The sequence below is a fragment of the Dipodomys spectabilis genome, unplaced genomic scaffold (assembly GCF_019054845.1).
Source record: "Dipodomys spectabilis isolate Male_0828 unplaced genomic scaffold, ASM1905484v1 ptg000227l, whole genome shotgun sequence".
In the NCBI taxonomy this organism is placed as follows: domain Eukaryota; kingdom Metazoa; phylum Chordata; class Mammalia; order Rodentia; family Heteromyidae; genus Dipodomys; species Dipodomys spectabilis.
In genome coordinates, this window is record NW_024870904.1 from 1,303,729 (window position 1) to 1,329,488 (window position 25,760).

At 39.7% G+C, this 25,760-nt stretch overlaps 2 protein-coding genes across 2 annotated transcripts in view; both read left to right on the plus strand.

The window, feature by feature from the left end:
* Positions 1-9,659: 9,659 nt before the first annotated feature.
* The window catches only part of LOC122123288 (zinc finger protein 717-like), a 69,051-nt gene continuing 52,950 nt past the window's right edge, over positions 9,660-25,760 (plus strand). Inside the window, exons 1-2 of the mRNA XM_042697648.1 lie at positions 9,660-9,693; positions 11,103-11,192. Coding sequence (XP_042553582.1) covers positions 9,660-9,693; positions 11,103-11,192 — 124 coding nt within the window. The remainder of the gene's footprint in view (positions 9,694-11,102; positions 11,193-25,760) is intronic.
* Positions 12,434-13,846, plus strand: LOC122123231 (zinc finger protein 33B-like; the record flags this gene model as incomplete). Its single annotated transcript, XM_042697614.1, is given in 3 exon segments — positions 12,434-13,500; positions 13,502-13,596; positions 13,599-13,846. Coding segments are annotated over 3 exon segments (1,410 nt in total), but the record flags the coding sequence as incomplete, so codon positions are not given.

A 25,760-nucleotide genomic window follows, 5' to 3' on the forward strand; every position in this document is an offset into this window, starting at 1 on the left:
TTTCCTGTTTCTTGTTTTGGTATATCTTTTTTCTTCCATTCTGCTGCTTTTTCCAGGTTCAGGCTGATAGACACTTGCTCAATTTACAAAATGAAAAAGGGGGAAATGGTGCAGACCCTGAGGTGCCAGGAGTTGGCAAGGGGTGAGCAAAAGATCCACAACCACGGACTCCAACCTTCAGTGCTATATGTACTTCACTTTTTGTCTGGGCCTGGGGGCTTACCTCTAGGAGTTTGGTGGACAAAGATTGAACTAGAATGAGGAAAGATGCATATGGTATGCACTTGTTGACTCAGTGAGTCCTAGAGCAATGTGATGCAAGCACTGGACAGATCTATAAAGTGTCTATAGCTAAGGTTATTGCTGGAATAAAGAGAGATTCATCATTGGCCTTCTCTCAGTCTGTTCCATTATCATCCCATTGCCCTTCCAGAGCACTGTTGGTGTTGTGGCTGTCCCGCAACAGTGGTAGAGTGCTTACCTAACATGCATGAAGCCCTGGTTCAAGTCCTCAGTACCACATACATAGAAAAAGCTGAATGTGGAATTGTTGCTCCAGTACTAGGGTGCTAATGTGGAGCAAAAACTTTGGGACAGTGTCCATGCACTGAGTTCAAGCCCCAAGGCTGGGACATAAAAGAGAAGAAATGCAAGCTGGGTGCTGGTACCTCATGTCTTTAATCCTAGCGATTCCAAAGGCTGAAACTTGAGGATTGCAGTCCAAAGTCAGCCTGGCCAGCATTGTCTGTGAGACACTTATCTCCAATAAAAACCAGAAAACCAGAATTGGTGCTTTAGCTCTAAATGTAGAGCACTTGACTTGAGATGAAGGGCTGAGAGATGGTTCCTAGGCTCACAGTTCAAGTGGCATGACCAAAAACCAAACCAAACAAAACAAAAGGATAAAGGAATAAAGAAATTCATCACAAATGTAGGCTTGAACAATGAAAACTATATTTCAGGGATGGGATGGTCGTTCAGTGGTTGAGTGCTTGCCTTGCATGCATGAGGCCCTGGTTTTGATTCCTCAGCACCACATGATAAAAAAAAAAGCCGGAAGTGGCGCTGTGGCTCAAGTGGTGGAGCGCCAGCCTTGAGCTGAAGAGCTGAGGCACAGCACCCAGGTCCAGAGTTCAGGCCCCATGACTGGACCCCCGCACCCCAAAAAAAAGAAAAAGAAAAGAAAACTGCATTTCACAGGTATTCTAGGGAGTGCCCCAGTTTTTTCCTGATCCTTATCTCTTTGTGTCTCAGGAATTTAGTTTTAGGGAGGATTTTTTTTTTTTTTTTGGTCGTGGGGCTTGAACTCTGGGCCTGAGCACTTGTCTGTCAGCTCTTCAGCTCAAGGAGAGCGATCTACTACTTGAGCCACAGTGCCACTTCCCAGGAATTTAGTTTTAAAGAATGAAATTATTTTTTCTTTATATTGTTAGAGGTGCTTTTAAGTTGAAGTCTATACATTCAAATATGCTCTTTGATTCTCATTTTCATGAGGAATATTTCTGGTCCACAATAGAGACATGGAGAACCCATACATTGGAGAACTAAAATTCATATGTGAAAGTTTCCAATCCAGTCTTTCCCAATTATTTTTTATGGAAGGGATTACAAAAAAATCACAATAAACATGTAAGAGACAAGGGTAGGTTCTCTAATAAGAGAGAGGGAGACTGTTGCAGACCCTGGGGTGCCTGCCAGGAGTAGACAAAATGTGAGCAAAGGCTTCAGGGCCATTGTCTCCCACCCTCAGGACTGCAAGTCCTTGCCCTTTCTTGGTTTGAGGATGTGTGTGTTCTAGTTTTTTGGCCTGGGGCTTTAACTGACAGGAGGCTTGGGTGGCAAAGATGTATTGAAATAGAATGAGGAAAGATGTGTGCTGTTTGCATTTTTGGGCACAGTGGGTCTAGGCCAATATTACACAAGCATTTGAGACTTATAGCAGAATTGTGCCATCAGCCATCTCTCTGTCTCCTTAATTATCATCCAACTGGCTCTCAGAGCCTTGCTTGTGCTCTGATGGGATTGTGGCAGGAGACAAAGATTTACTGCATACTTTAATGGTTAAGGTCTGAGAAGACAAGTCTGAGGTCCCCTAGATATGTAGCCTAAAGCTACTGAGAGGAACTGTTAGGATCAGAGAAGAGGTAAGAATTCTAAAGAGATTTTCACATGCAAAATGGAAAGACAAAAGCATACTGGTTTGCAAATGATTAAGCTTCACATCAACATAGCCTAGCATAAACTTCACTCTTCTATCTCTCCTGCATTCATCCTGACCCCCCTAACCACTATCTCTTTGAAGGGAAATGGAGGTGATGTGCCTTGTTCATAAGAATCCCTGTTTGGGAAATTTTCACTAGTAACCTGAAGAAATTCTTAAAGGAAATGCAAATAGAGCATAACAAATGCTCACAGACAGTGCCCAAGCTCTGAGTTCAAGTCATAGGACCAACAACAAAACAAAACATAAAATCCTTAAATGAAATGCAAAATTATAAAAAAAAAAACAAAAACTCATTTGATTTAATAGATAGAATTGGGGAGTTTCTGGAAAATTAATTGTTAGATTTTGTGAAATCCAAATCACCAGAAGTATTATGCTGCATATTTACATAACAATCTCACTATTTTATGCCACTGTATATATTACAGCAATGGGAAATGACCCAGGTATAAGTTTAGTGGTTGTGAATACCTTTGTAAAGTAAGAGGAGATGTATTAAAAAAATTTAAGACAAAACAGAGATATAATTTACATTCAGTAGAAGGCAGGCATTGAATAAACAGAAAGGTATAAGCAACGCCGTCTCATAACCTTAATTTCATTATTAGAATTAAGAATCGAAAAGCCAATGTAGCCAATTCTCCCCATATATATCCATTTTCTGGTTGGTCTTATGTATTTCAAGAGGAAACAGTGGTTTTCAAGAAACTGAGCTTAACTTCCACAACAGGGAGAGAAAAGTCCTAATGCACACAAGCACACTTGTTCCCAGGTATGTAGGAGGGTGGCACCGAGCATTGTGGGAATTGTAGTCTCCCGGAGGCTATTTTCTTTGAATGTCCTGGGTTGTTTTTGGTTTTTGGAGGGTGGAGGTGGGGCAGAAGATGCTTTTGCGCATGCGTCTCCCCGCCCACCACCAGCGGTTTAGTCTGAGTCTTCCGGATTCTTTTCCTTTGCCTGGCTGCTGGAAGTGCGCAGAAATACAGTTTGGCCTTCCACAGGTGGGAGCCAGGAGGCTGGCGCCCAGCTCTGTGCAGTGGAGCTTGGGAGCTGTAACTTGAAGGAATCTCAGGCTTTGGAACTGATGTCAGGTAGGAATTGTGTGATTGCTGCGGGAGTCTCCCCTCCACAGGTTTCTGTTTGTTTTTCTGTTTCTGTTTGTTTGGTGGGGGGTGAACTCTGGGCCTGCAAGCAGCATTCCTGAGCTCCTCAGCTCAGAGGGAGAGCTTGATACTTGAACCAAAGCGCCTACTTCCCTCTCCATGCTTTTCTCCAGTATGGAGTTGATAATTTGCTTGAGGTTCAAATGTATGAGAGCAAGCTGGGTGATTGTCCAGACCAGGAGAGCCCAAGAATTGTGCATTTGTACTCCAAGGCCAAGGGATTCTTCTATTAACCCATATGACTTTATTTGCTTTGCCTAGGTGTAAGAGGAGTACAGGAAGAATTCTAGTGAAATTGTGAGGTGTGTGCCTGCCTTGAGTTCTCTTACATTGAAGTTGTATTTGGGGCTTCTGTGATTTTTCTCCTAGAGATATTTTAATCTATTTGGCTTGAGTTTTTAATCTCCTGGCTTGAGTTCACAAGTGTTTGTATTCGACACTTGAAAGACCCCCGAAGACTTGGGGTGTCCTTCAATCAGAAGAGACCCTTCCCCAAGGAACAACGAGACCACTTGTGCGGATGCAATCAGCAAGAGGTTTATTCGGTCATGCCTCGGCTCCCAGGTGCACTCAACCACGAGATCCACAAGGTTCGGGTCAAGTGTCTGAGAACCGGTTACACGGGTACCCGGGGCGACAAAGTCTGTCGGAAGACTTGTGCGCCGAGTGCCTGAAAGCACCCTATTTTTATGGGCAGCAGAAGCGAGGTTACAGAAGCGAGATGCTTGGTTACAGGGGGATGATTGGTTAATTTCAAATTTCGCTCAGGGTGAGGATTGGTCAGGTTAAGCTAGCCAGATGGGGTAGGTGGGGTTGGGGGAAGGCTGACGTGTCGGTACTTGCCCGGACAAGTCTGTGCGGGTCGTTATGCACCGAAACTGTTCGTTCCCTAATTTTGACAAGTGATTTACTACATCCTGCCCTACCCCGCTATCAGGGTTAAGTGTTACAGGAAGGAATGTGTTGGTCGGCTATTTTACCGGAATGCCTGGTTTTAAGGCATGTACTAGGGTCAGGCTAGGGTCTGCAGGCGGTGACTCAGAGGCTCGAGGTTTCGTTTCCTGGTTAGCGGCCTGCACTTATCCTGCCCCACCACCCCCGTAGGTATGCAGGGTAAGGGGCAGCAATTTTCTTGGGGTACCTAGTGGGCAAGCACGGGCTGGGGTCTTTCACACTGTTTCTAGAGACAGTTGTACACTGGATATTGGAGTATTGAGTGCTGGTCCTGTATTTTTAGGAATGAAGCCTAGCAATGTTTGAAGCAGAGCACCCTATGAATAGGAATCTCTATCCTAAATGAACAGACCTTGTCAATTCTGAGAAGCCCTAAAGGGAAGAAGCAGAAAAGCAAGGAAGGGGAAGATGTTGCTAGCTTCCTTTGCCTTATGCAAAAATAGTTGCTACTTCCCTGAGCACCAGATTCACGTGGAACTCTTTCCTACACCACTCTCAATCACTTTGTGTTGTTGCAAGATTAAACTAATTTCTAGGAGGCGTGATGAGCTGGATTGAGGAATAAGCCAGAGCATAGTTATGAGAGGGTACCTGAGGCTGTGCTTTGGGATGGTGGGGTAATTGTTATGACTGAAAGTATCTATTCATGTAGTAATCCCTAACCCTGTTTTTGCTAATTTATTCAGCCTGTTAACACTGTGATTTTTAGTATGTAATCATGCAAACTTACATTAAATGTGCCATCTATGGATTTGCTAATGCTAGCTCTAATTGGTTGGTTGTGCTTGGTTGTACAGAAAGTGTTGGTCTGGGACATGTGGCCTAAAAAGAAAATTCACAGAAGAAAACTTGAGGTAATATGTCTTATGCAAGTTTGTATGCTCTGTAGGTGTTACTTATCTTCAGGTGTGTCACGCCTATATCGATTATTTTATGTTGTATCTTTAGGATGGCCAAGGTTCTTCGCATGACTGTTTAGGGAAATGAACGTTAGGGACTTTTCAAACCTGGGTTTACCTCATCTTTACTCATGTCCCTTTGGACAAAGCATTTTAAATGGCAAATTGCTAATCATTGCATATGTGTGCAATGGGTAGAGTGAAATGTGCCATTTGACATCCATTATTGAAGTAGTATAACATAAGAAATATATTCTATATACATTTTTCTCTCTAACTTTGGGGGGAAATTACTGAGTTACATCATACATGTTATCCACGGTGTTTAAATATGTAAATAAATGAGGTAGAACACAAATTACAATGGATTCCTATGATACTTTTGTATTAAAAAAGCAGTTCATGGGCTTGAAAAGTGGCTCAGTGGTAGAGTGCTTGCCTTGCATGTATGAGGTCCTGGGTTCGATTCCTCAGCACCACATAAGCAGAAACCGCTGGAAGTGGTGCTGTGGCTCAAGTGGTAGAGCACTAGCCTTGAGGTAAAGAGCTGAGGGACAGAGCCCAGGCCCAGAGTTGAGGCACCTTGAATGGCAAAAAAAAAAAGGAAAATAAAGTACTTCATACATCCCTAAGTATATTCAGTAATAATAACTTTTAATGGAAATATGTGTTTTTGCTTTCAATTATTCAATAATTCCAGTGGGGCCATTCATTTCTTTGAATTTAGTGTGTACATAAACATAGAAATTAGTTGCTTTAATAATATCTATCTAACAGGAAATTGACTGGATTTGTTTATTGGACACTTTAATGCTCTGCCTGAGACATTAAAGATTCTTTGCTTATAAGAAGGCTTTACTTTTTCAGGTAAAAATAAATAAAAATTTTAAAAAAAGTTTACGGTTTTGCATCCCATGTATCATGTTTGCAAGAGGAAATTCTGGGCCCAAAATCTCACAGATTCATTTCTGAATGCATCATTTCCCTTATATCCCAGCCATGTTTCCAGAATCTTCTGCTCGTTGTCAGCAGCAAGACAGAATGAATGGATCTCTGGTAAGTAGTTTTATTATTTTTCATTTGTTTTCCATTCCATTATATGAACCTAAAGATGTCCAAGAATTAAAAACAATACCAACCACACAGATTCAGCCTCAGTACCATTTTCATAAATCAGATAAAGAAGGCTTGTAAATTAGCAGATAAGGATTGCTTGTAGGTTTAGCAGATCAAATGGTTATATTCTAAGTTGAATTCAGATTAGCTTCAGAATGTCTAGGTTTCATCTTGTCATAAAATGTAGTCCTACCTGTTATGTGATGTAATGACACCAAGCAGGTTACTTCTCATGGAAAGTGAAGGATAGATTGCCACCAGATCACTTCCTCATGAGTAACATTAAACTATCTCAATGAAATTTTCTTGGAATTGCTGAAATAGTGTGGTCATACATACCTTCATGTGTTCTTAAGGAATGATTAACCTAAATGTACTTACATTACTCTGCATATATAGTTCTTGGACTGCTTCATGGTCTTGGTCTTACTTGAAACTTTGCCTGTATTTGTTGCTAAGCTTTATGGTCTTTCTACAAATTCCTGTTTGTTTTCTAAAGTATTCTGAAAAGATTTCTTTCCTCTATTTTCTCTCTCTACTTTTTATTTTCTTTTTTTTGTTGTTTTTTTTGTCGGTCGTGGGGCTTGAACTCTGGGCCTGGGTGCTGTCCCTCAGCTCTTCAGCTCAAGGCGAGCGCTCTACCACTTGAGCTACAGTGCAACTTCTGGTTTTCTGGTGGTTTATTGGAGATAGGAGTCTCACGGTCTCTCCTGCCCGGGCTGGCTTTGAACCGCGATCCTCAGAACTCTATTTTTGATTTTCTACTCGCTAGTGTTGGTTATTTTTCTCTTTCACTCTCTTTGTATCTAGCTTTCTATCATTTTTTTCTTTTTTCGTTCCCTCTTTCCTCCATATGTGTCTCAGTTGTTTCTTTTCTTCAAATGATCTATCTGGAACAAGATTTTCGTAGTGATCAGCTTTAAGTTGCTGACATGCCTCTTAGGATTGACATTTTTCTTACCATTAGTATAGGAAAATTATTGCCTAGAGAGTTCTACAGGATTCCAGAAACAAAGAAAAGTAGAGACACACAAAAACACAAACAGATAGACGTACGGGAAACCAGGGTTCCAAAGGCTCTCTGGCACTTTGTCCCTGGGCGCCAGAAAGCTCCTATAGTTCCTTGAGTGCACACTGGGAAGATTACCTTTGATAACATGCAAAAATGAAGTATCTGCCAGGTGTTGGTGGCTCACGCCTGTAATCCTAGCTACTCAGGAGGCTGAGATCTGAGAATCGCGGTTCAAAGCCAGCCCGGGCAGGAGAGACTGTGAGACTCCTATCTCCAAATAACCACCAGAAAACTGGAAGTGGCGCTGTGGCTCAAGTGGTAGAGCACTCGCCTTGAAGAGCTAAGGGACAGCGCCCAGGCCCAGAGTTCAAGCCCCACGGCCGACAAAAAAAAAAAAAAAGAAGTATCTATATTAATAGTACAATCAGAGCCATAACAGGTTGTGAGGAAAACATGTTTCCTTATTCTCCTGAGACAGAAGACTGTCGCCCAGAGAAAATGCAGACATGGAGGTCACCTTACCTAACCTTCAAGGTCAACAGCACCTCAGTTTCAGATGCTATCTTTCCAACAGTAAGGAAAAGGCCTGCACTCCAGTCTCTTAACCCTCTCCAGAATTCTCTTTTAAGCCTTCTGCAGCCAGCTCTCACTTGTCTCAGTGCTGTCAGGCTGGAATTCCAACTTCTCAAACCTTTTTCCCTTCAGCCAACTTCAGAGTTCCCTACAGAAAAGTACTTCCTTCTACCAATTGATACACTACAAGAAAATCTGTTTTCTCCTGATTTTGTGTTGGTCTAACTTCATTTGATGTGGTATTTAATTTTGTTTTTCCATCCCACTACTGTTGAATATTTTAATTCACTGCCAGTATAAGATTGGAACTAGTGTTTAAAAAAAAAAATAATACAGTGACAAGATGTTCTCAATTAGAAATATCACTTGCCGCAAAATCTCACAGATGTTTGCTCACTAATTGATTTTGATCTCTGAGGTATTTCACTATTAACTAACACAAGTGAAAATATATCCTTAGAGATACTCTGGAGAAAGGATTCAAGAATATGTGATGCGTTTGAGCATTTGGTCATATTTATCATTTTTGTCATCTTGAGTGTCCCTTGAGCCTCTCTATATTTGCCTTCACCTTCCATGAAGGCCTATTAAAATGAAAACCTTGTCAAGGAACATTTTTTTCCCTCCCACCTATATTTTGTATTGTAGAATGTAGGCAAAGTTGACAAAATTTCATGGTAGCAGTTCTTTTCTACATAAGAAGGAAATATCAGGGTATCTATGACCACATTTCAATATTTAGCATTTAAACCAAACATGGTAAACCACGGATATTTTTATGTGGGAACTCAATTAAATCTTATAAGGGCCTAATCAATCATTAGTTACTTTCTGGAGTACTGTTCCTGTTTTTTGAACATTCATGTGGACACTGCTTTTCATAGATCTAGCAATGCTCTATGTTCTGTATTCCATGTGATATTCTGAATGTGTGCTGCTTGCTTTTGAGAGTACTTGTTAATAGAAGGTCTAAATAGGATTTATGGTGAAGCAGTATGTGTAAATGCAGGAAAAATATTGGTTTAATTCATTTTTACCCTGGTATGTACTGAAATTTTATCAAAAATGATAATATAATTTTTCAGACACCTCCTTAGACTTAATGTTATCATGCCAGATTATTGTCTCCTTAGAGTTTTTATCTTGTCTCTACTGCTAGCAGCAGAAATGTGATTGCATGCATTATGGAAACTGTAATTTTTTATTGGTCTTGGGGGTTGAATTCTGGGTCTGGTTGTTTTCCCTCAGCTCTTCAAGTCAAGGTGAGTGCTACCACTTGAGTGACAGTGCTACTTTCATTTTCTGGTGGTTTATTGGAGATAAGTGTCTCATGGACTTTCCTGACTGGGCTGGCCTTGAACCTTGATCCTCAGACCTCAGCCTCCTGAATAGCTAGGATTGCAGGTATAAGCCACCAGCGCCCCACAAATCTGAGTATTTTAATGACCAGGTTTATGTATTGTCAAATATTTCTAGTTTGGTATTTAATTCTCCCAATGAATAGATAACAAAGGTAGCTGCAAACATTTTATGTAAGACAAAAGTATACATGCAGCATAATGAAATTCCAGGTTGGAATTCTCATAACCCAGGTCTAATTTCTTGATGGAAATGTGCCATTACAGAAGCTGGTGTCATTTGATGATGTGGCTGTGGACTTCACCTGGAAGGAGTGGCAGGATCTGGATCCTGATCAGAGGACCCTTCATAGAGATGTAATGCTGGAGACCTATAGCAACCTCATGTTCTTGGGTGAGCAAAGGTTATTTTTACTTGGAAGATCAAGTGCTTTTATTTTATTTATTTTTATTTTTTATTTTTTGGGTCCGGTCGTGGGGCCTGAACTCTGGGCCTGGGCACTGTCCCTCAGCTCTTCAGCTCAAGGCTAGCGCTTTACCACTTGAGCCACAGTGCCACTTCCGGATTTTTTCTTTTTGCTTATGTGGTGCTGAGGAATCGAACCCAGGGCCTCATGCATGCAAGGCAAGCGCTCTACCACTGAGCCACCTTCCCAGCCCCGAGTGCTTTTATTTTAGTAGACGTTAGACTATGTTACTTAGGGAGAAGATTCCAGTCCATTCCCAGGTAAAAAACTGCTGGTATAAAAGCCAGTCAAATTTGAGTCTGAGAGCTTGGTGTTGTTTGTCTTTCACACTAGTGCTTGAGCCACAATTCTATTTTCACTTTTGTTTTGGGGTATATTCTGTGTTTCCGTGCCCAGCTTGGTTTCAAACCTGCCTCTTCTGATCTCACCTCCTAAATATAGGATTACAGGTGTAAGCCTTTGGACCATTACATTTTCAAAAAAAAGATTGCAGGCCATGGGAAGTGTCATTTTTTTCTAAGGGAAACTTCAACTTCATTATATGTAACACAAGAGCTAATTTTATTCTCGTTTTTTAAGAAGGCAAATCAGTATTTGGACAATAGTCCTAAGCTATGATCTACTAATAGGAGACTGACTTCCTAGACGGGTAATTATTATAGGTGGATCTAGAGTCTAGAATAGAACATACATTACTACTGACAGTATGCTCTGGAAATCAGTAGGTGAAAGTGTGTATTTGTAAACCAAACCTGATACAGGGTTTAGTGGTTCAAGCTACAAATCCTAGATACTCCGGAGGCTGACATCTGAAGGTTTCAGTTTGAAACCAGCAGCTGTAAAAAATTGACCATGAGACTATCTCCAATTAACCATTCAAAAACTAGAAACGTAGTGAAGACTCAAACTAGTAGAATGCTAGCTTTTAGCAAAAGAGCTGAGTTCAAGCCATGCAGTTGGCAAAATAAACCCAAAGGTGGATTCTACTCCACAATGGAGCAGTTAAGAATTGAGAAACCATGGGTTTGGAAGTTGGCTCAGTGGTAGAGGAATTGCCTTCCATGCATGAGTCCCTGTGTTCAATTCTTCAGCAGCACATAAGCAGAAAATAAAAGCCGGAATTGGCATTATGGCTCATGTGATACAGTGTTAGTCTTGAGCTGAAGATCTGCCGGACAGTGCCCAGGACCAGAGTTCAGGTCCCACAACAAGACTGCCCCCACAACAACAATTGAGGAACCACATTTAGGAGCAACCTTGTGAACAGGATGTCTGCGACCTTATGTTAATGATGACCCAGCACGACAAATTGTTCTCCACTGTTTCTTATTCATAGGGCTCTGTGTACCTAAACCAGAATTGATTGTGAGGCTGGAGCAAGGTTCAGAACCATGGATAAGAGAAGCCTCAGACAAGAATTTCACAGGTGAGTTAAAGCATCTACAATGCTAATGATGGGTCCAGAGCCCAGTTGATCTGTTTATCTTGAGCTGTACAGAGCAATAGTATTCTTGTCAATCCAGAATTCACTGGGGACAAACTGAATTTGGTGTGCCATTGTAGTTAATATTAGCAACTCTCCTTGTCTGTAGAGAAGTCATTGTTTAAGAGAAAAAGACAATAGGACATGTACAAAAGGAGATCTCATTTTCTTTTAAACTAGTATTATGCAGGTAGGAGGAAAATAGGAGAATGGTAGTGCTGCTATTCTCTCATCAGGACAATAGCTTATGAGTTGTGCTGAGCATAGAGTGACATTCAGAATGGAAGCATTAAGAGTATGTAGATGAACAATTTGAGTAAATATTTCCTAGAAAAAAATAGAAAAATCTGAAATACAGAAAAACATTATTTTCCATTGTAAAATGTCAGTACTACATTCATAGTTAGTATGTTGCAGAGAAAAGTTTATATTCTGCAGAAAACAATGCTTTGATATTTGAAAATCTTGTAACACTTAAAATGTGAGAAAATACCTTTACAGTAAGGAATTTATGGACTTCATTTATGTTTTTGTCTATTTTTCTGTTATGCATTTTAGATGTCCCACAAATGGAGGATGTGATTAGCACCTGTCAGGAAAGTCACAATAAATATCTCTCTGAAGTAGCAGTCATGAATAGTAACCCAGGGGAGGAAAAAGTGAGACTTATAAGAAGTTTTAATTTGAGCTCAAAACAGAAGTCAGAACTGATTAAGAATAATGTGAACTCCTTAGGAATGAGGACAGAAAAGGTCACTGGGAATCAGAACATGAGTGTTTTCAGTGAACCTGGTAAGATGTGTGCTGTATATAGTCCTCATTTGTCTTCTATAGTTGAAGAATATAAACAATATAAAAGGTCTTTCACCGAGAAGACACACAATATTGTCCCTCAGAGAACATACACAGGAAAGAAACCATATGAAAGTAAAATGTGTGGAAAGATTTTCACCAGTAAGGCATATCTTACTGTCCATGAGAGAAGACATCAAAATGAGAATCTTTTTGAATGTAACATGTGTGAAATGTCTTTTACCTTGAAGTCAAACCTAACTCTCCACCAGAGAACGCACTCAAGAAAGAATCCTTATGAATGTAACATTTGTGGAAAGTCTTTCACCTGGAAGTCAAACCTCACTATCCATGAGAGAACACACACAGAAGAGAAAACTTATGAATGTAACATGTGTGGAAAGTCTTTCGCCAAAAAGGCATGCCTTACTATCCACCAGAGAACACATACTAGAGAGAAACGTTTTGAATGTAACATCTGTGGTAAGTCTTTCACCCAGAAATCAAAGCTTACTGTCCACCAGAGAACACACACAAAAGAAAAACCTTTTGAATGTAACATGTGTGTTAAGTCTTTCACCCAGAAGTCAACTCTCACTGTCCATCAGAGAATACACACAGGAAAGAAACCTTATGAATGTAACATGTGTGGAAAGTCTTTCATCCAGAAGTCAGAGCTTACTGTCCACCAGAAAAGACACACAGGCGAGAAACCTTTTGAATGTAACATGTGTAAAATGTCTTTTGCCTGGAAATCAAGCCTTACTGTCCACCAGAGAACACACACAGGAAAGAAACCTTATGAATGTAACCTGTGTGGAAAGTCTTTCACCCAGAAGTCACACCTTATTGTCCACCAGAGAACACACACTGGAAAGAAACCTTATGAATGTAACATGTGTGGAAATTCTTTCACCAAGAAGCCAAACCTTACTGTCCACCAGAGAACACACACAGGACAGAAACCTTATGAATGTAACGTGTGTGGAAAGTCTTTCACCCAGAAGGCACACCTTACTGTCCACCAGAGAACACACACTGGAAAGAAACCTTATGAATGTAACGTGTGTGGAAATTCTTTCACCAAGAAGTCAAACCTTACTGTCCACCAGAGAACACACACAGGAAAGAAACCTTATGAATGTAACGTGTGTGGAAAGTCTTTCACCCAGAAGGCACACCTTACTGTCCACCAGAGAACACACACTGGAAAGAAACCTTATGAATGTAACGTGTGTGGAAAGTCTTTCACCCAGAAGGCACACCTTACTGTCCACCAGAGAACACACACAGGAAAGAAACCTTATGAATGTAACATGTGTGAAAGGTCTTTTACCTGGAAGTCAAACCTTACTGTCCACCAGAGAACACACACAGGAAAGAAACCTTATGAATATAACGTGTGTGGAAAGTCTTTCACCCAGAAGCTACACTTTACTGTCCACCAGAGAACACACACGAGAGAAACCTTATGAATGTAACATGTGTGGAAAGTCTTTCACCAAGAAGTCAAACCTTACTGTCCAACAGAGAACACACACAGGAAAGAAACCTTATCATGTAACGTGTATGGAAAGTCTTTCACCCAGAAGGTACACATTACTGTCCATTAGAGAACACATACAGGAGAGAAACATTATGAATGTAACATGTGTGGAAAGTCTTTCACCAAGAAATCAAACCTTACTGTCCATCAGAAAACAAACACAGGAACGAAACCTTATGAATGTCATATGTGTGGAAAATATTTCAGCCAAGAGCTCCAAGTTACTGTCCATCAGGGAGCACACACAAGAGAGAAATTTTATGAATGTAAGCTATGTGGAAAGTCTTTCACCCAGAACATACACCTTTCTGTCCATCAGAAAAAACCCCACCAGAGAGAAATGTTATGTATATAGCAGGCATGGAAATTCTTTCACCTGGAAGGCACACCATAACATCCATCACAGAACACAAGGAGAGAAACCTTATGAATGCAACCAGTGTGGAAAGACCTGGAGGTCATAGCTTAACACACATAAGTTGATTCACACAAATGAAATAACTTAGGATTGTACCAAATGGGAAAGTCTTTGATCTGTAAGAAAATTAAAATTGCAATACAGAACCTATACAGGATAGAGACCTTATGATATAGCACATGTGGAGTCCTCTAACTACAAGATACAACTGAGGGTTCATCATAGAACACACAAAACACACAGACACACACACACACAAACACACAACCTCACACTCAAAGAGGAGAGAAATCCTATGTAGCAAAAATTAATGGAAAGGTTTTCAAGAAACAGTCCTAACTCAGTTTGCATCAGAGAACAGACACAGGTGAGAAAATACAAATGTAACAATTGTGGAAAGTCCTTTACCAAGTATTCATGGATCCAAGTTCATAGGACACACAGCAGAGTAATCTTAAAAATATTACAAATGTGGAAATCCTTTGATCAGAGAGGAATACCTCATGTTCATCAGAGAACTGACTCACATAGGAGAAAAGAAAGTAGTGCATAGATCATACGTGAAATGACTTTCAATCAGAACTGAGTCCTCAGCATATGTGAGAGCATAGACAGGTAAGAAATTATGAGTATAGAAAACATTTTGCCAGGAGTCAAATCTGAACAGGTATTAGAGACCTGGACACATGACAGAATCTCTGTAAATATAAACATGAGAGGAAGTCTTTCAACCAGAAGACAACCCTCAGCAAGTATTAGAACATTCACCCAGGAAAGAAACCCATTGTAGGAAAATCTTTGTCAGAAAACCTGTGTAAATTATACAGAGAAATCCTTCATCGCAGAGATAAGCTAGGTGTGATGGAAAACCATTCTTCACTCTTCAACTCTTTTTGAGCCAACATTTCTCACATTTTCATCGTGTTGAGTGGGGATGGTGTCATTCAATATTATCCAAACATGTGGAAATGACCAGTTATAACAAGTAATTCAGAGATTGAAGTTATTAACTTGCATCTTTTATAATAAGGAATGGTATATTAGGGTAATTTGATAATCTCTTCTAAGAAATATGAGGTCTTTCCCTTTGGGACTGGATTCAGATCATCTCCAACATGGTTAGGGGAACAATAGTTGAGTGAAGACTGTTCTGATTGGAGGCAAGAACATGAGAGCAACTTTTTTTCTATTGCTCCCTTAAGTCCTCCTCTATTTGTGTGATCCAGCATTACTGTACAAATGACTAACATTCAGTTATTGAATGGAAGATCTACTGGAAGATATTAGTCCTTATTGCAGTACATACATAGTAGTAAATTTTTTCTCGGAGGGGTAACAATGCTCGATAGGAAATGTATTCATGACCTAATTCATATAATTGTATAACCAATTTGTACAGTATCTTTACAATAAAATATATATTATAAAAATATGGTGGATTTATAAAGACAAGAGTCTCAGCATTTTGACTTGGGGGAAAACTTCAAAATATCTTCAGTGCTTGCTGTTTTATTTAATTAATCACTGGTGATGAACAATCACTGGTGATTGATTCACTCTTAGCCCATTTAGTTGTTCTGCTGAGTGAGCTATAATAAAACACCAGTGTGAATGGTGTGTCGCAACTGTGTTATCTCATAGATGGCCAATGTAAGATATGACATTAGTGGAAATAATCAAGCACACAAAGATATTAATCTCACAAAAATTGAAATAAATACTATCTGCCACTTGAGCTACAGCATCACTTCTAGGCCCTGAGAGGAAGGAAAGAAGGAAGGAGAGAAGTGAGAAAGGGAAAGAGGAAGGGAAAGAATGAGGAAGAAGTAAGAAATAAACTATTCAAAAGAAGAATGTTTAATTTTTGGTGAATGGGAGAATTATTCTTTCAGAGGTGTGGCTCAAGAAAAATGGCTTTTACAAAAAGCAAATTCTTGAATTGTTTACAAAATGATAAAGAGGATGTATCATTTTATAAATTGATTTAATATTCAGTAATATTAAGTAAGGAGGTCAGGTGTGGCTGGTGCCTTATTGGCCACATGGTGGACAGTGAGGTCTGGCATCTTGTCTTCATGCAGGGGGAAGGAAATGCCCCATCCATCACTTGCCTCCCAAATGATGGGTGTGGCTGGATCCCTGGAAGCAGGCATGGACATTTGTCTGATATGTTACTCAATCTGTTAGTTCAGTTTGTGGAACTGGGAATTTCCTGTAGCCCTGCCTCCTGCTTAGGCCCTATTTAGGCTGGAGCAGCAGTGACACTAGATGCCATGCCACATGTCTCTGTGATCATGTCCTGTGTCCTGTCTCCTGGCTTGTCTCTGGTCATCCTAGTGTCCCAATTCATCACTCTCTTGGTGCTGATTGGTTTCTTGGTGTAGTTATTATTCTTTTTTTTCCTTTCTGTTCTGTTTCCAAGCTGTCTAAGTGTATTTGTGGACTGCAAGTCTTTGTTACAACAGGCTGCTTGCAGACTGTTAGCTGTGTAATAGACTCCAGTATTCCATCTTCCATAATGTGGCTTCCAACAAATATACTGTCTTCTTTTACAGAAACACAAAAGTTGACCTAACATTAGAATTTCTGGAGCCAAGATAGATGCCATTGTATAGTTATGCAATTAAAGATATCTTGGAAGCATTTAGAAAAAATGTCTGTTACATCAGAAAGTGCTTAATTAGTAAACCAAGACCAAGACTCCAGATCCTATATAAGCCAATCATTCTACATATGTCCAGAGCTGTTTGGTTACATGAAGAGCTCTACTTTCACACTTTCATGAAGGAATTTTTTTTGTTCCAATATCAGGTGTTGAACTCAGGAACTGAGTTGAAGCCAGCGGGAGCTGGCTTCAATGGAGATTCTCTCATCTTGGCCTCCATAAAAGCTAGGAATCAAAGCATGAGCCCTGTGGGCTGTCCTGAAGAAATCTCCCTCTGGGAACAGGAGGCTTGTGGCTTCAACAATTTCAGTATTTCAATTGTTCAAAAATAAAACTCCTCTTTACAGTATTTTCACAATAAAAAAAGAATCCTTAAATCTTGCCTATGATTCCATTTACAAGATAAGGACAGTGGACTTCACATTGTAAGATTTAGCTAGTTGCTCCCTTAACCTCTTCCCTCACACTATTTACCCTTCTGCTTTTTTTTTTTGAGGGGGTGGGGTGGGGAGGTCCAGTCTTGTGGCCTGAACTCTGGGCATGGGTGCTGTCCCTCAGCTCTTCAGCTCAAGGCTAGCACTCTACCACTTGAGCCACAGGGCCACTTCCAGCTTTCTTTTTCTTTTTGTTTTTGTGGTGCTGGCGAATTGATCCCTGGACCTCATGCATGAAAGGCAAGTGCTCTAACATTGAACCAACTTCCCAGCCCAACACTTCTACTTATCTACAGAGGCCTAGTAAAAATAAATAGGGGGATTGGGAGGCACCTGTGTGTGCCTTTGGCCTTCCTACTTGTACCACACACACACACACACACACACACACACACACACACACCATCAATTTGGAAATCGCTCATTCTCTCATGTTTACAAACTATGCTTTCTGAGAAGGGATGGTTCACAGACTGGAGTCCTACCTAGGCCTGTTATATAGCTCAAATTATGAACCAACATACCACATTCATTTAAAGTATGCCTGATGATAATATTAATGTTTTGTATTATTTTTGTTATTATCATTTGGCCAACACTTTGTTTGAACTCAGAATTTAAGGGACTTAATACTCACTGAATGGGTAAAATACACTTCCTTCTTTTAATTTAAGACCAGTAATTAAAAATGAGCAATTAAACTCCCTCATGTGTGGAATCCTAGCTACTCAGGAAGCTGAAATTAATAGTATTAGTAGGCTATCCCATGCAAAATCTTCATGAAAATGGTATGTTAGCCAATAAAAGCATGGCTCTGGTCATATGTGCCTATCTTTTTTTTACTACCTATGAAAGGTAATTATAAAATTAGTGTGTGGAAAGGACCAGGCAGAGAAGCAAGACCCTAAGGTGAAAAATCAGTGATACAAAAGGGCATCTGGTATAGAAGGTAAAGGAAGCCTCACAAATTTTGGCCCCTGAATTCAACCTGAGGACCAATAATATGATCTGTGTAAACAATACATTCTTCCAAATATTTAGTGGAAGAATTTGGATATGGTTTACAGAATGATAAGTAAACAATCCTTTACCAAGTGATTGCAAAAGGACCTGCATCCTGTAGTGTGGACACCATGAGTCCTGCTTGGATCAAGTAATTAAGATCTCCTGATCTAACAGGGCACTGGTGCTTCACATCAGAATTCTTACTTGCTAAAGAGTATGAAGTTTAAAGATCACAATTGAAAGGCAAACGAGGTAGGATTTGCTGTGAGAGTGTTATGGCCCATTATCATCAAATTTCTTACAAGTAGTGCCGTGAATCAAGTTGATAGACTGTCAACAATTTTGTCCCTTTATTACCGAAGACCAGGGACAGTACCCAGGCCCTGAGTAGAAAGCACTCCAAGGCCAGGGAAGATATTTTGTAAAATGGATTTTTGGCCCTCGTGCAGAAAAGTTACCATTCTTGTATAAGCCTAAAGTCCTCCATAGGGTATAGTCATTGTGCTCAATTGAAGTTGATTTTCAAATGTCTTATAAGCCAGGGTAATGATAGAATGTCAGGAATAGTTTTGTATCTTTTGTCATGTGAATTCACATACACTTACCTTTATGTTTCTGACTAGTTCATAGGTCCTTGCAGAGGTTCAAGTTACTATGCAGGAAATGTGGTCTACGTCTGTATAGTGCGGAATGAGACCTTCAAAGAAAGAACTCAACATATAAAATGTGGTCAAATATTTCCGTATACTTGAAACAGTATCATATGAAAAGAAGGAATCAAGTAGTGGTGATTTAAGGTCCCAGAATATCATTATATTTGAACGAGAAGACTGTGGTCTCGTGCTGTGTGTACATAGATGTAGGAGAAAAACTCTTTTCAGTCTGAGCTGTTCAGATGTGTTTAAGCATTTTTGTTGTTTTACCCTTTCTGATTGCACTTTATTTCAAGGCCACTCACAGGGGTGAATGACAGGTTATTCAGTTTCAGCTCATTCTAAAAGCTATGTCCTCAGAAGAGAAGTGGTCAGCCATGATGGGTACATATTCACCCTAGACATAATCAATAAGAGTGGGTTAAGTTACACAAGTTTTCAGAATGCCAAGAGTCCTACCACACAGTTCATCCTGTAGCCCTTTTCAAAATTAGGCTTTTTAAGAGTTCTGCCTTTGTATGAAGATTTCAGCTCTAAATTAGATTATTTTCAATAGCCATTCAGTGAATGTTGCTGGATAAAGTATACAAATAAAGTCATATTTATTTTAGAGAAAATTCTGATATCATCAGCAGGGGCAGTTAATATGACTCAAAGTCAGGACCCAGAAGAGTCTGTTCTCCAGAGATCTAAATAGTTAACCAAGAACCTCCAATTCCCAAGCAATCTCCATGCTAATGAGAGAACAAGTTGTTAGGCGAACCCTTGTTTCTTCCTCAGGTTAACCTGGAATGATGCACCTCAGAGTGACTGCAAGGGAAAGAAGCAGGGATACTGAGCATAGTGGGTACTGAACAAGGCTATCATAGGATTTTCACTAGATCCTCAGGCACCACCCAAGGCCCCCTTGCTTTACCTTGGCACTTATATCTTCATGTTTGTCCAGCTCTAGGTCATTATTCCTCCAATAATTAGCTTAACATTAAGTGTACATATTTTTCTGTTTGCTCAATGAATTGAGAAGTTCTTTTAAAATTCTCTTTCATTTTTCTGGATCACTTACACCCTTGTATGAAGTCCCTGTTATAGAGGTCTCAGTACTTTGAGTAGATGACTACCTGGAGCATCCAAAGCCAACCATCTTTTGGCTCACTTGATTATGAAGTCTGAGCAAAACCCAGCCAAAACTTTATATGTGCATTCTAACTTAAATGTTTGTTACCAAAAGTTTGATGTGCAGACTTCATCTGATGCGGTGGAAGTTGGTTAGGCTCATGGTCTAGGCCAGAACTCAAAATGGAAGGCACAGGAAAGAAAAGTTTGGTAAGGAGCCAGCTGAGGAGAGGAGGGCAGTGCCAAAATCTTCATGCAATAGGCAAACCTGGCAAGCCCCTTGGGACAGGAGTGAGAAGCCCAGAGCAGGGTATGTGCTACCCATCAGTCCACCACCAGCACAGCATGGCACCTGCAGCGTGGGCCAAGGTGCACACGTGTTTCCTGTAGTGCTGACTGTTGACACACGGACCTATCAGAGAAGTCAGTGGCCTAATGTAATAGTCTTGTCCTATGTAGATGATACAATTACTTGTGGACTAGGAGAATTGGTAGTAAAACATTGTTAGATGAACTAGTAAAAATTCTTCAGGATGTGTATGAATGTATGTGCCCTAAGAAGAAAAGAAATTGAAAATAGTTCAGAGAGAACTTCAATGACAAGTGTGTGACTTGAGTGTACAGGAAAATAGATCCATTACTATCACAACAAATAGGTAAAAAAGAAGGGTTTTCTTCACTTATTTTTACCAACCCTTACAAATCCCATTGTGTTCAAAATAATAACAGAAATGTATGTGTTGATGCTTAATGTTGTACAACAGCTAGTTTATAAATGACAGCAGAGTTCTGTGTGCGGTCCATGAACTCTCTGGAAAGGAGGACAATACTATTCAAAGTGAACTTATGTCACTTGTAAGTTTGTCTTTTAAATTCCAGAGGAAGCATTGATTAATTTAAATGAGCAGACTTTTTGTTTTGCTGGTCTTTAAGCTTGAACCCAGGGGTCAGGTGCTGTCCCTGAGCTGCATTTGCTCAAGGGTAGAACTCTACCACTTGAGCCACAGCACCACTTCTGGCTTTTTCTGTGTATGAGAACCTGAGGAATAGAACCCAGCTCCTCTTTCCTGCGATACAAGCACTGTACCACTTAGCTAACTTCCCTGTCCTATAAACAGACTTTTTATGTTAAAAGAAGAAAGAATAGGTTGGTATGTAGTATCCACTTTCCATGTCCAAGTCTGAAGGTTCAACCCCTCAAGTGAAAGGAAGACAGTAGAAAATGGAATGACAGGAAGTATACAGTTACAACTACAAAGAAAAGTAGAAGAACAAAAGCAATGAGACAGTAATTAGGTTTTTGTTTGGGATTGTTTCTTTTTTCTTTCAATTGTTAGCTGTGGGGTTTAAACTCAGGGAGGGCCTGCTATATTCCCTATGCTTTTCACTGAAGGCTGGCATGCTACCACTTCCAGCCAGAATGTCACTTCTAGTTTTCTGGCATTTCATTGGTGATAAGTCACAATGAATTTTCTGCTGATGTGGTGCTGAGGAATGGAACCCAGTGCCTCATGTATGCAAGACAAGCACTCTACCATTGAGCCACACTCGCAGCCATGTCTCCTTAAAACAGTGTGGTTGGGGCTGGCAATGTGGATTAGTGATAAAGTGCTTGCGTAGCATGCATGGAGCACTAAGTTTGATATCTCAGTACCTAATAAACAACAACAGCACCCAAATACCTCTAGAAGCACTGGTGCTGTAGCTGAAATGGTAGAGTGGTAGCCTTCAGCATAATGAATTTCAGAAACAGTTTTCAAGCCCTGAATTCTAGCCCTAGGAATGTCAAACAAGAGCAACAAAATCAAGATGAAATGAGCAAATGAAAACAAAAAAACCCCAAAGTCAGCAAGTTTCATTGATAAACACAACACACAACCACACACATAGACACACATACACAAATAGACTTTTATCAAACCATATTCCTCTCCTTTACCATGTCTGCTCACCCTCCCTGCAGCAACTGCTACCTACATCCACTGGAGAACTTACTCTGTGTTTCTCTTGTTTTTGCATTCTTAAAAAAATTTATTGTGAAGATTAAAATATAAAAGTAGTATCAATAGTCATGAGAAAAGTTCCAATCAAAAGTAAAATAAAATAACCATTTTATACATGTTAGTGTGGCCATAGTTTTAAACAAAACAACAAAATCCTTCCAAAGTCTAACAAAATCTAGGAAAGATGTGACAACAATGTGAACTTGGTGCATTTCTCTCAGGTATGTAAAACTATCAAAGATGGGACAAAAAGTCCTAAAAAGAACTGAATATAGAATTACACAGAAATATTGTCCAGTACTTCTACACTTGTACATAACTTAGGGAAAAACAAAGATTTCTATAAATACCATCAAATATGGACTAAGTTTCAAGAAAGACAAATACCACAAAGAAGTCCAAGAGTATTAACAGAGATTAATTGAACTACTTATAATACACTCAGTCCTGTACAGCAGTCAAAATTATGTTTGACCACACTTTTTCAGCAAATCCATTAAAACTTCATTAGGATAGTCTCATGTTATTTTTGTGGATGTGATGTCTGACAAGATTCTAGGCAACCTTTACCTTCCATGAGAACTTACCTCCTAGGTGTCATTGAATCCCAAAAAAGTGAGGCAACATTGTGGTCAAATTAAAAAATGAGAAGCAAACTAAAGCAATTCTGCACTTAACTTAGAAGGCAAGATTTGATCATCTGCTAAATCTACAAGCCATCTTTAGCTTTTTTAGAAACATGTTCCTAAAGATGAATCTTTTTTTTTTTTTTTCTGTTTTTCAGTCTTGGACACAATTAGGTTCATAACATGGAATGTCAAACAGAGTGAGAAATAAAAGAATCTCATCAGAGATCCTTTCATTCTTCCTTGCTTTAGACAACAAGTAAAGATTCTGGAACCATGGCTTGGAGAGAAGCCAGATGAGAGAGTCAGAAAAGAACCTGTGTGATTTTACCCTAGAAGTTTCTGGTCAGAACATGATAGGTGGGCTGGAAAAGCATAAAGCCTTCTTATGGGAGAAGAAACATTCCTGAATCAAGTAGAGCATTAAAGTCTCCACTAAAGACAAATCCACAGAAGAGTGAAGTCTTATGTATTACTAAACAATATTAACAGAAAATACACTCCAAAATGTAGATCCATAAAATGTAAAAGAACTTATATAGGTATGTGCTTTTGCTTGTTGGTTGATTACACAGGAAATTCTTTGATCCAGGATTCTGGTTTTTCTTACACTTACCCACAATGGTAATTGTTAATATAAAATGCATGAACTTTGCAGTGACATTCACAAAAAGAGAAAATCAATTCTGTTTACTTCAGTAAGGTGTTTTTGATAGGAACGACGATATGAATCCTTTAAAAGCAGTGTTTGCACATTAGTACTGGGTTTTTCTAATTCACAAGAATGTTTTCTTACTTTGAGAAACTTAAAGAGAATTTATTATAGGCTAAGTGTTCACATTCACAATATTTAAGATGAGGAGTGTTACAACTTTCAAGGTTGGGTATTTTCTGTTTATTCTGGGATTTGAACTGTCCATATCCATATTAGCGACTGAATATCTTGCCTTAAAATTTTCAAGTTTTCTATTTCATATTATTTTTTAGGATATAATCTGAATTTCAAAGAGGACATTGTAACTGGGCTCTCATGTCTAATGGCTGTAATCTTAGCTACTTAGTAGGCTGAGATCTGAGGAAAGTTAGTATTATCCCCTCTTTTGCTCCTCAGCTCCACCCAGACCTGAGCTCCTCCCAGACCTAGATTTTTCCTCCATACTGCTGACCACCCCTCTCTCTACCCACACCTACCTGAGCATGCACCTACCTAACTTCCTGCTCCCCAGCTCCTCTGGCTACCTGAAGAAAGACAGATGCATGTGCTCTGTCTCCTGGGAAATATAGTCCTTCTAGTAAACTCTATAATAATCTTTGTCCTGTGCCTGCTTGTGGTCCCTGGGATACACATGAAGGATCCCTACAAGGATCACAAAATAAATCCATGGGTAAACGCATGTCTGAGACACTTATCTCCAATAAAGTACCCAAAGTAGCTGGATGTCGAGATGTGGCTTACGTGTACAACATTATCATTGAACCAAATAATTTCATGGTCATTTTCCAGACCTTGAGTTCAAGAATCAGGACAAGCACACACACATCTAGGGCATTGTATTGTATTCAAATTCTATTTGATCAATTGATTAGGAACACATACACAGGAAGTCTCTCTTTTTTTTTTTGGTCGGACATGGGGCCTGAACTCTGAGTCTGGGAACTGTTCTTCAGCTCCTAAACTCAGAACTAGCACTCTACAAGTTGAGCCACAGTGCACTGCAAGCTTTTTTTTACTTATGTGGTTCTGAGGAATCAAACCTGGGACTTATTCATGCAGGCAAGCACTCTACTACTGAATCACTTGCCCCGACAGTCTCACTTATTTTAAGCGATGGAGAATAGGCTAATTATATCAGTGGAAAAATTGTAATGTGTCAGAACAGACATGTAAAGTATATCTGTGGGAGCAACATTTTGAAAGTTTCAAAAGCCATAGGAAGTGCAGAGGGTTAAAAGAGGATGAATATGTTTATATAAGACATTTTCAAGGAATGTTTAAGATTCATTGGCTCCAATTCACAAAAAGCAAGTTTATAAAGTCACATGGGTATGTACCAGAATCTCTAGGTTCAGGAGTATAAGCGCACAACTCCTGACTCTCCTTGTCTAGAGGACCAGAGGTTTGTCAGCCAGTTTCTGGTTCCTGGAGGAACAAGTGCTAATGGCAGCACAAACCTATGAGCCCATAAGATATCATCAAACCCAGACTGGGGAAAGACTCTCCCTAGGATCCTCAGATGGCTTCAAGTTACACCTCCCAAGAAGACAAGCTGGGCTTCTACCTCTTGGCTCTGACCATGGAATGCAAAACTGTACTTAAGAGCAAGTCCAGCAGCAAGGCAAAAGGAAAGAAACCCGAATTTGCAAACTAAAAACACCAACATTGAGCAAGGAGGCATTGGCCTCTTTTCTTCCCTTTCCTGCAAACACACTTTCAAATGATCTGTGTCCTGATAGAAACTACAATTCCCATAATGGGATGCATTCACCTAGAGGAAGTGGGCCTGCTACAGGGTTTTCACTGGCTCAAGACACTTGGTCCTAAATGTGCATGGATGCATGGGGAACTCTCTCTCCCATCTACGGGAACTAAGGTGAGTTTCTCCTTGAAAAATCAGTTTACCTCCTGAAACTTTGTAAGATCAACCAAAAGAAAGAAATGTATTAGGAGCATTAGATATTTTGGACTTTTAATTCTTAGTTCTATTAATGTAATTGAAGTTATGAGACCCCATGGTTTTGTTTTTATTATTGTTAAAAATGTGTGATATGGTACATATAAATTATGTCCCTTTTGCCTTAAAATTTTGAATATCTCCCTTCTCACATTAAAAGCGTATTTGTACCTATGTGCCAGTGGCTCATGCCTGTAATCCTAGGGACTCAGGAGGTTGAGATCTAAGGATGCTGGTCCAAAGCCAGCTCGAGCAGGAAAGTTCATGAGCTTTCTCTCCATTAAACCACCAGAAAAATGGAAGTGGCCTTGTTGCTCAATTGGTGTAGAGCTCACCTTGATCTGAAGGGATCAGGGATAGTGGGCCAAGGGTTCAAGTCACACAATCAGATATTTACAGCCATTTAACCGATTGATTCTGGGATCATTTCCCCCTGCTCTAATATATATATATATATATATATATATATATATATATATATATGTGTGTGTGTATATATATATATATATATATATATATATATATATATATATATATATATATATATACTGAAATAAGATAGCAGGATTTTAAAGTAGACATAC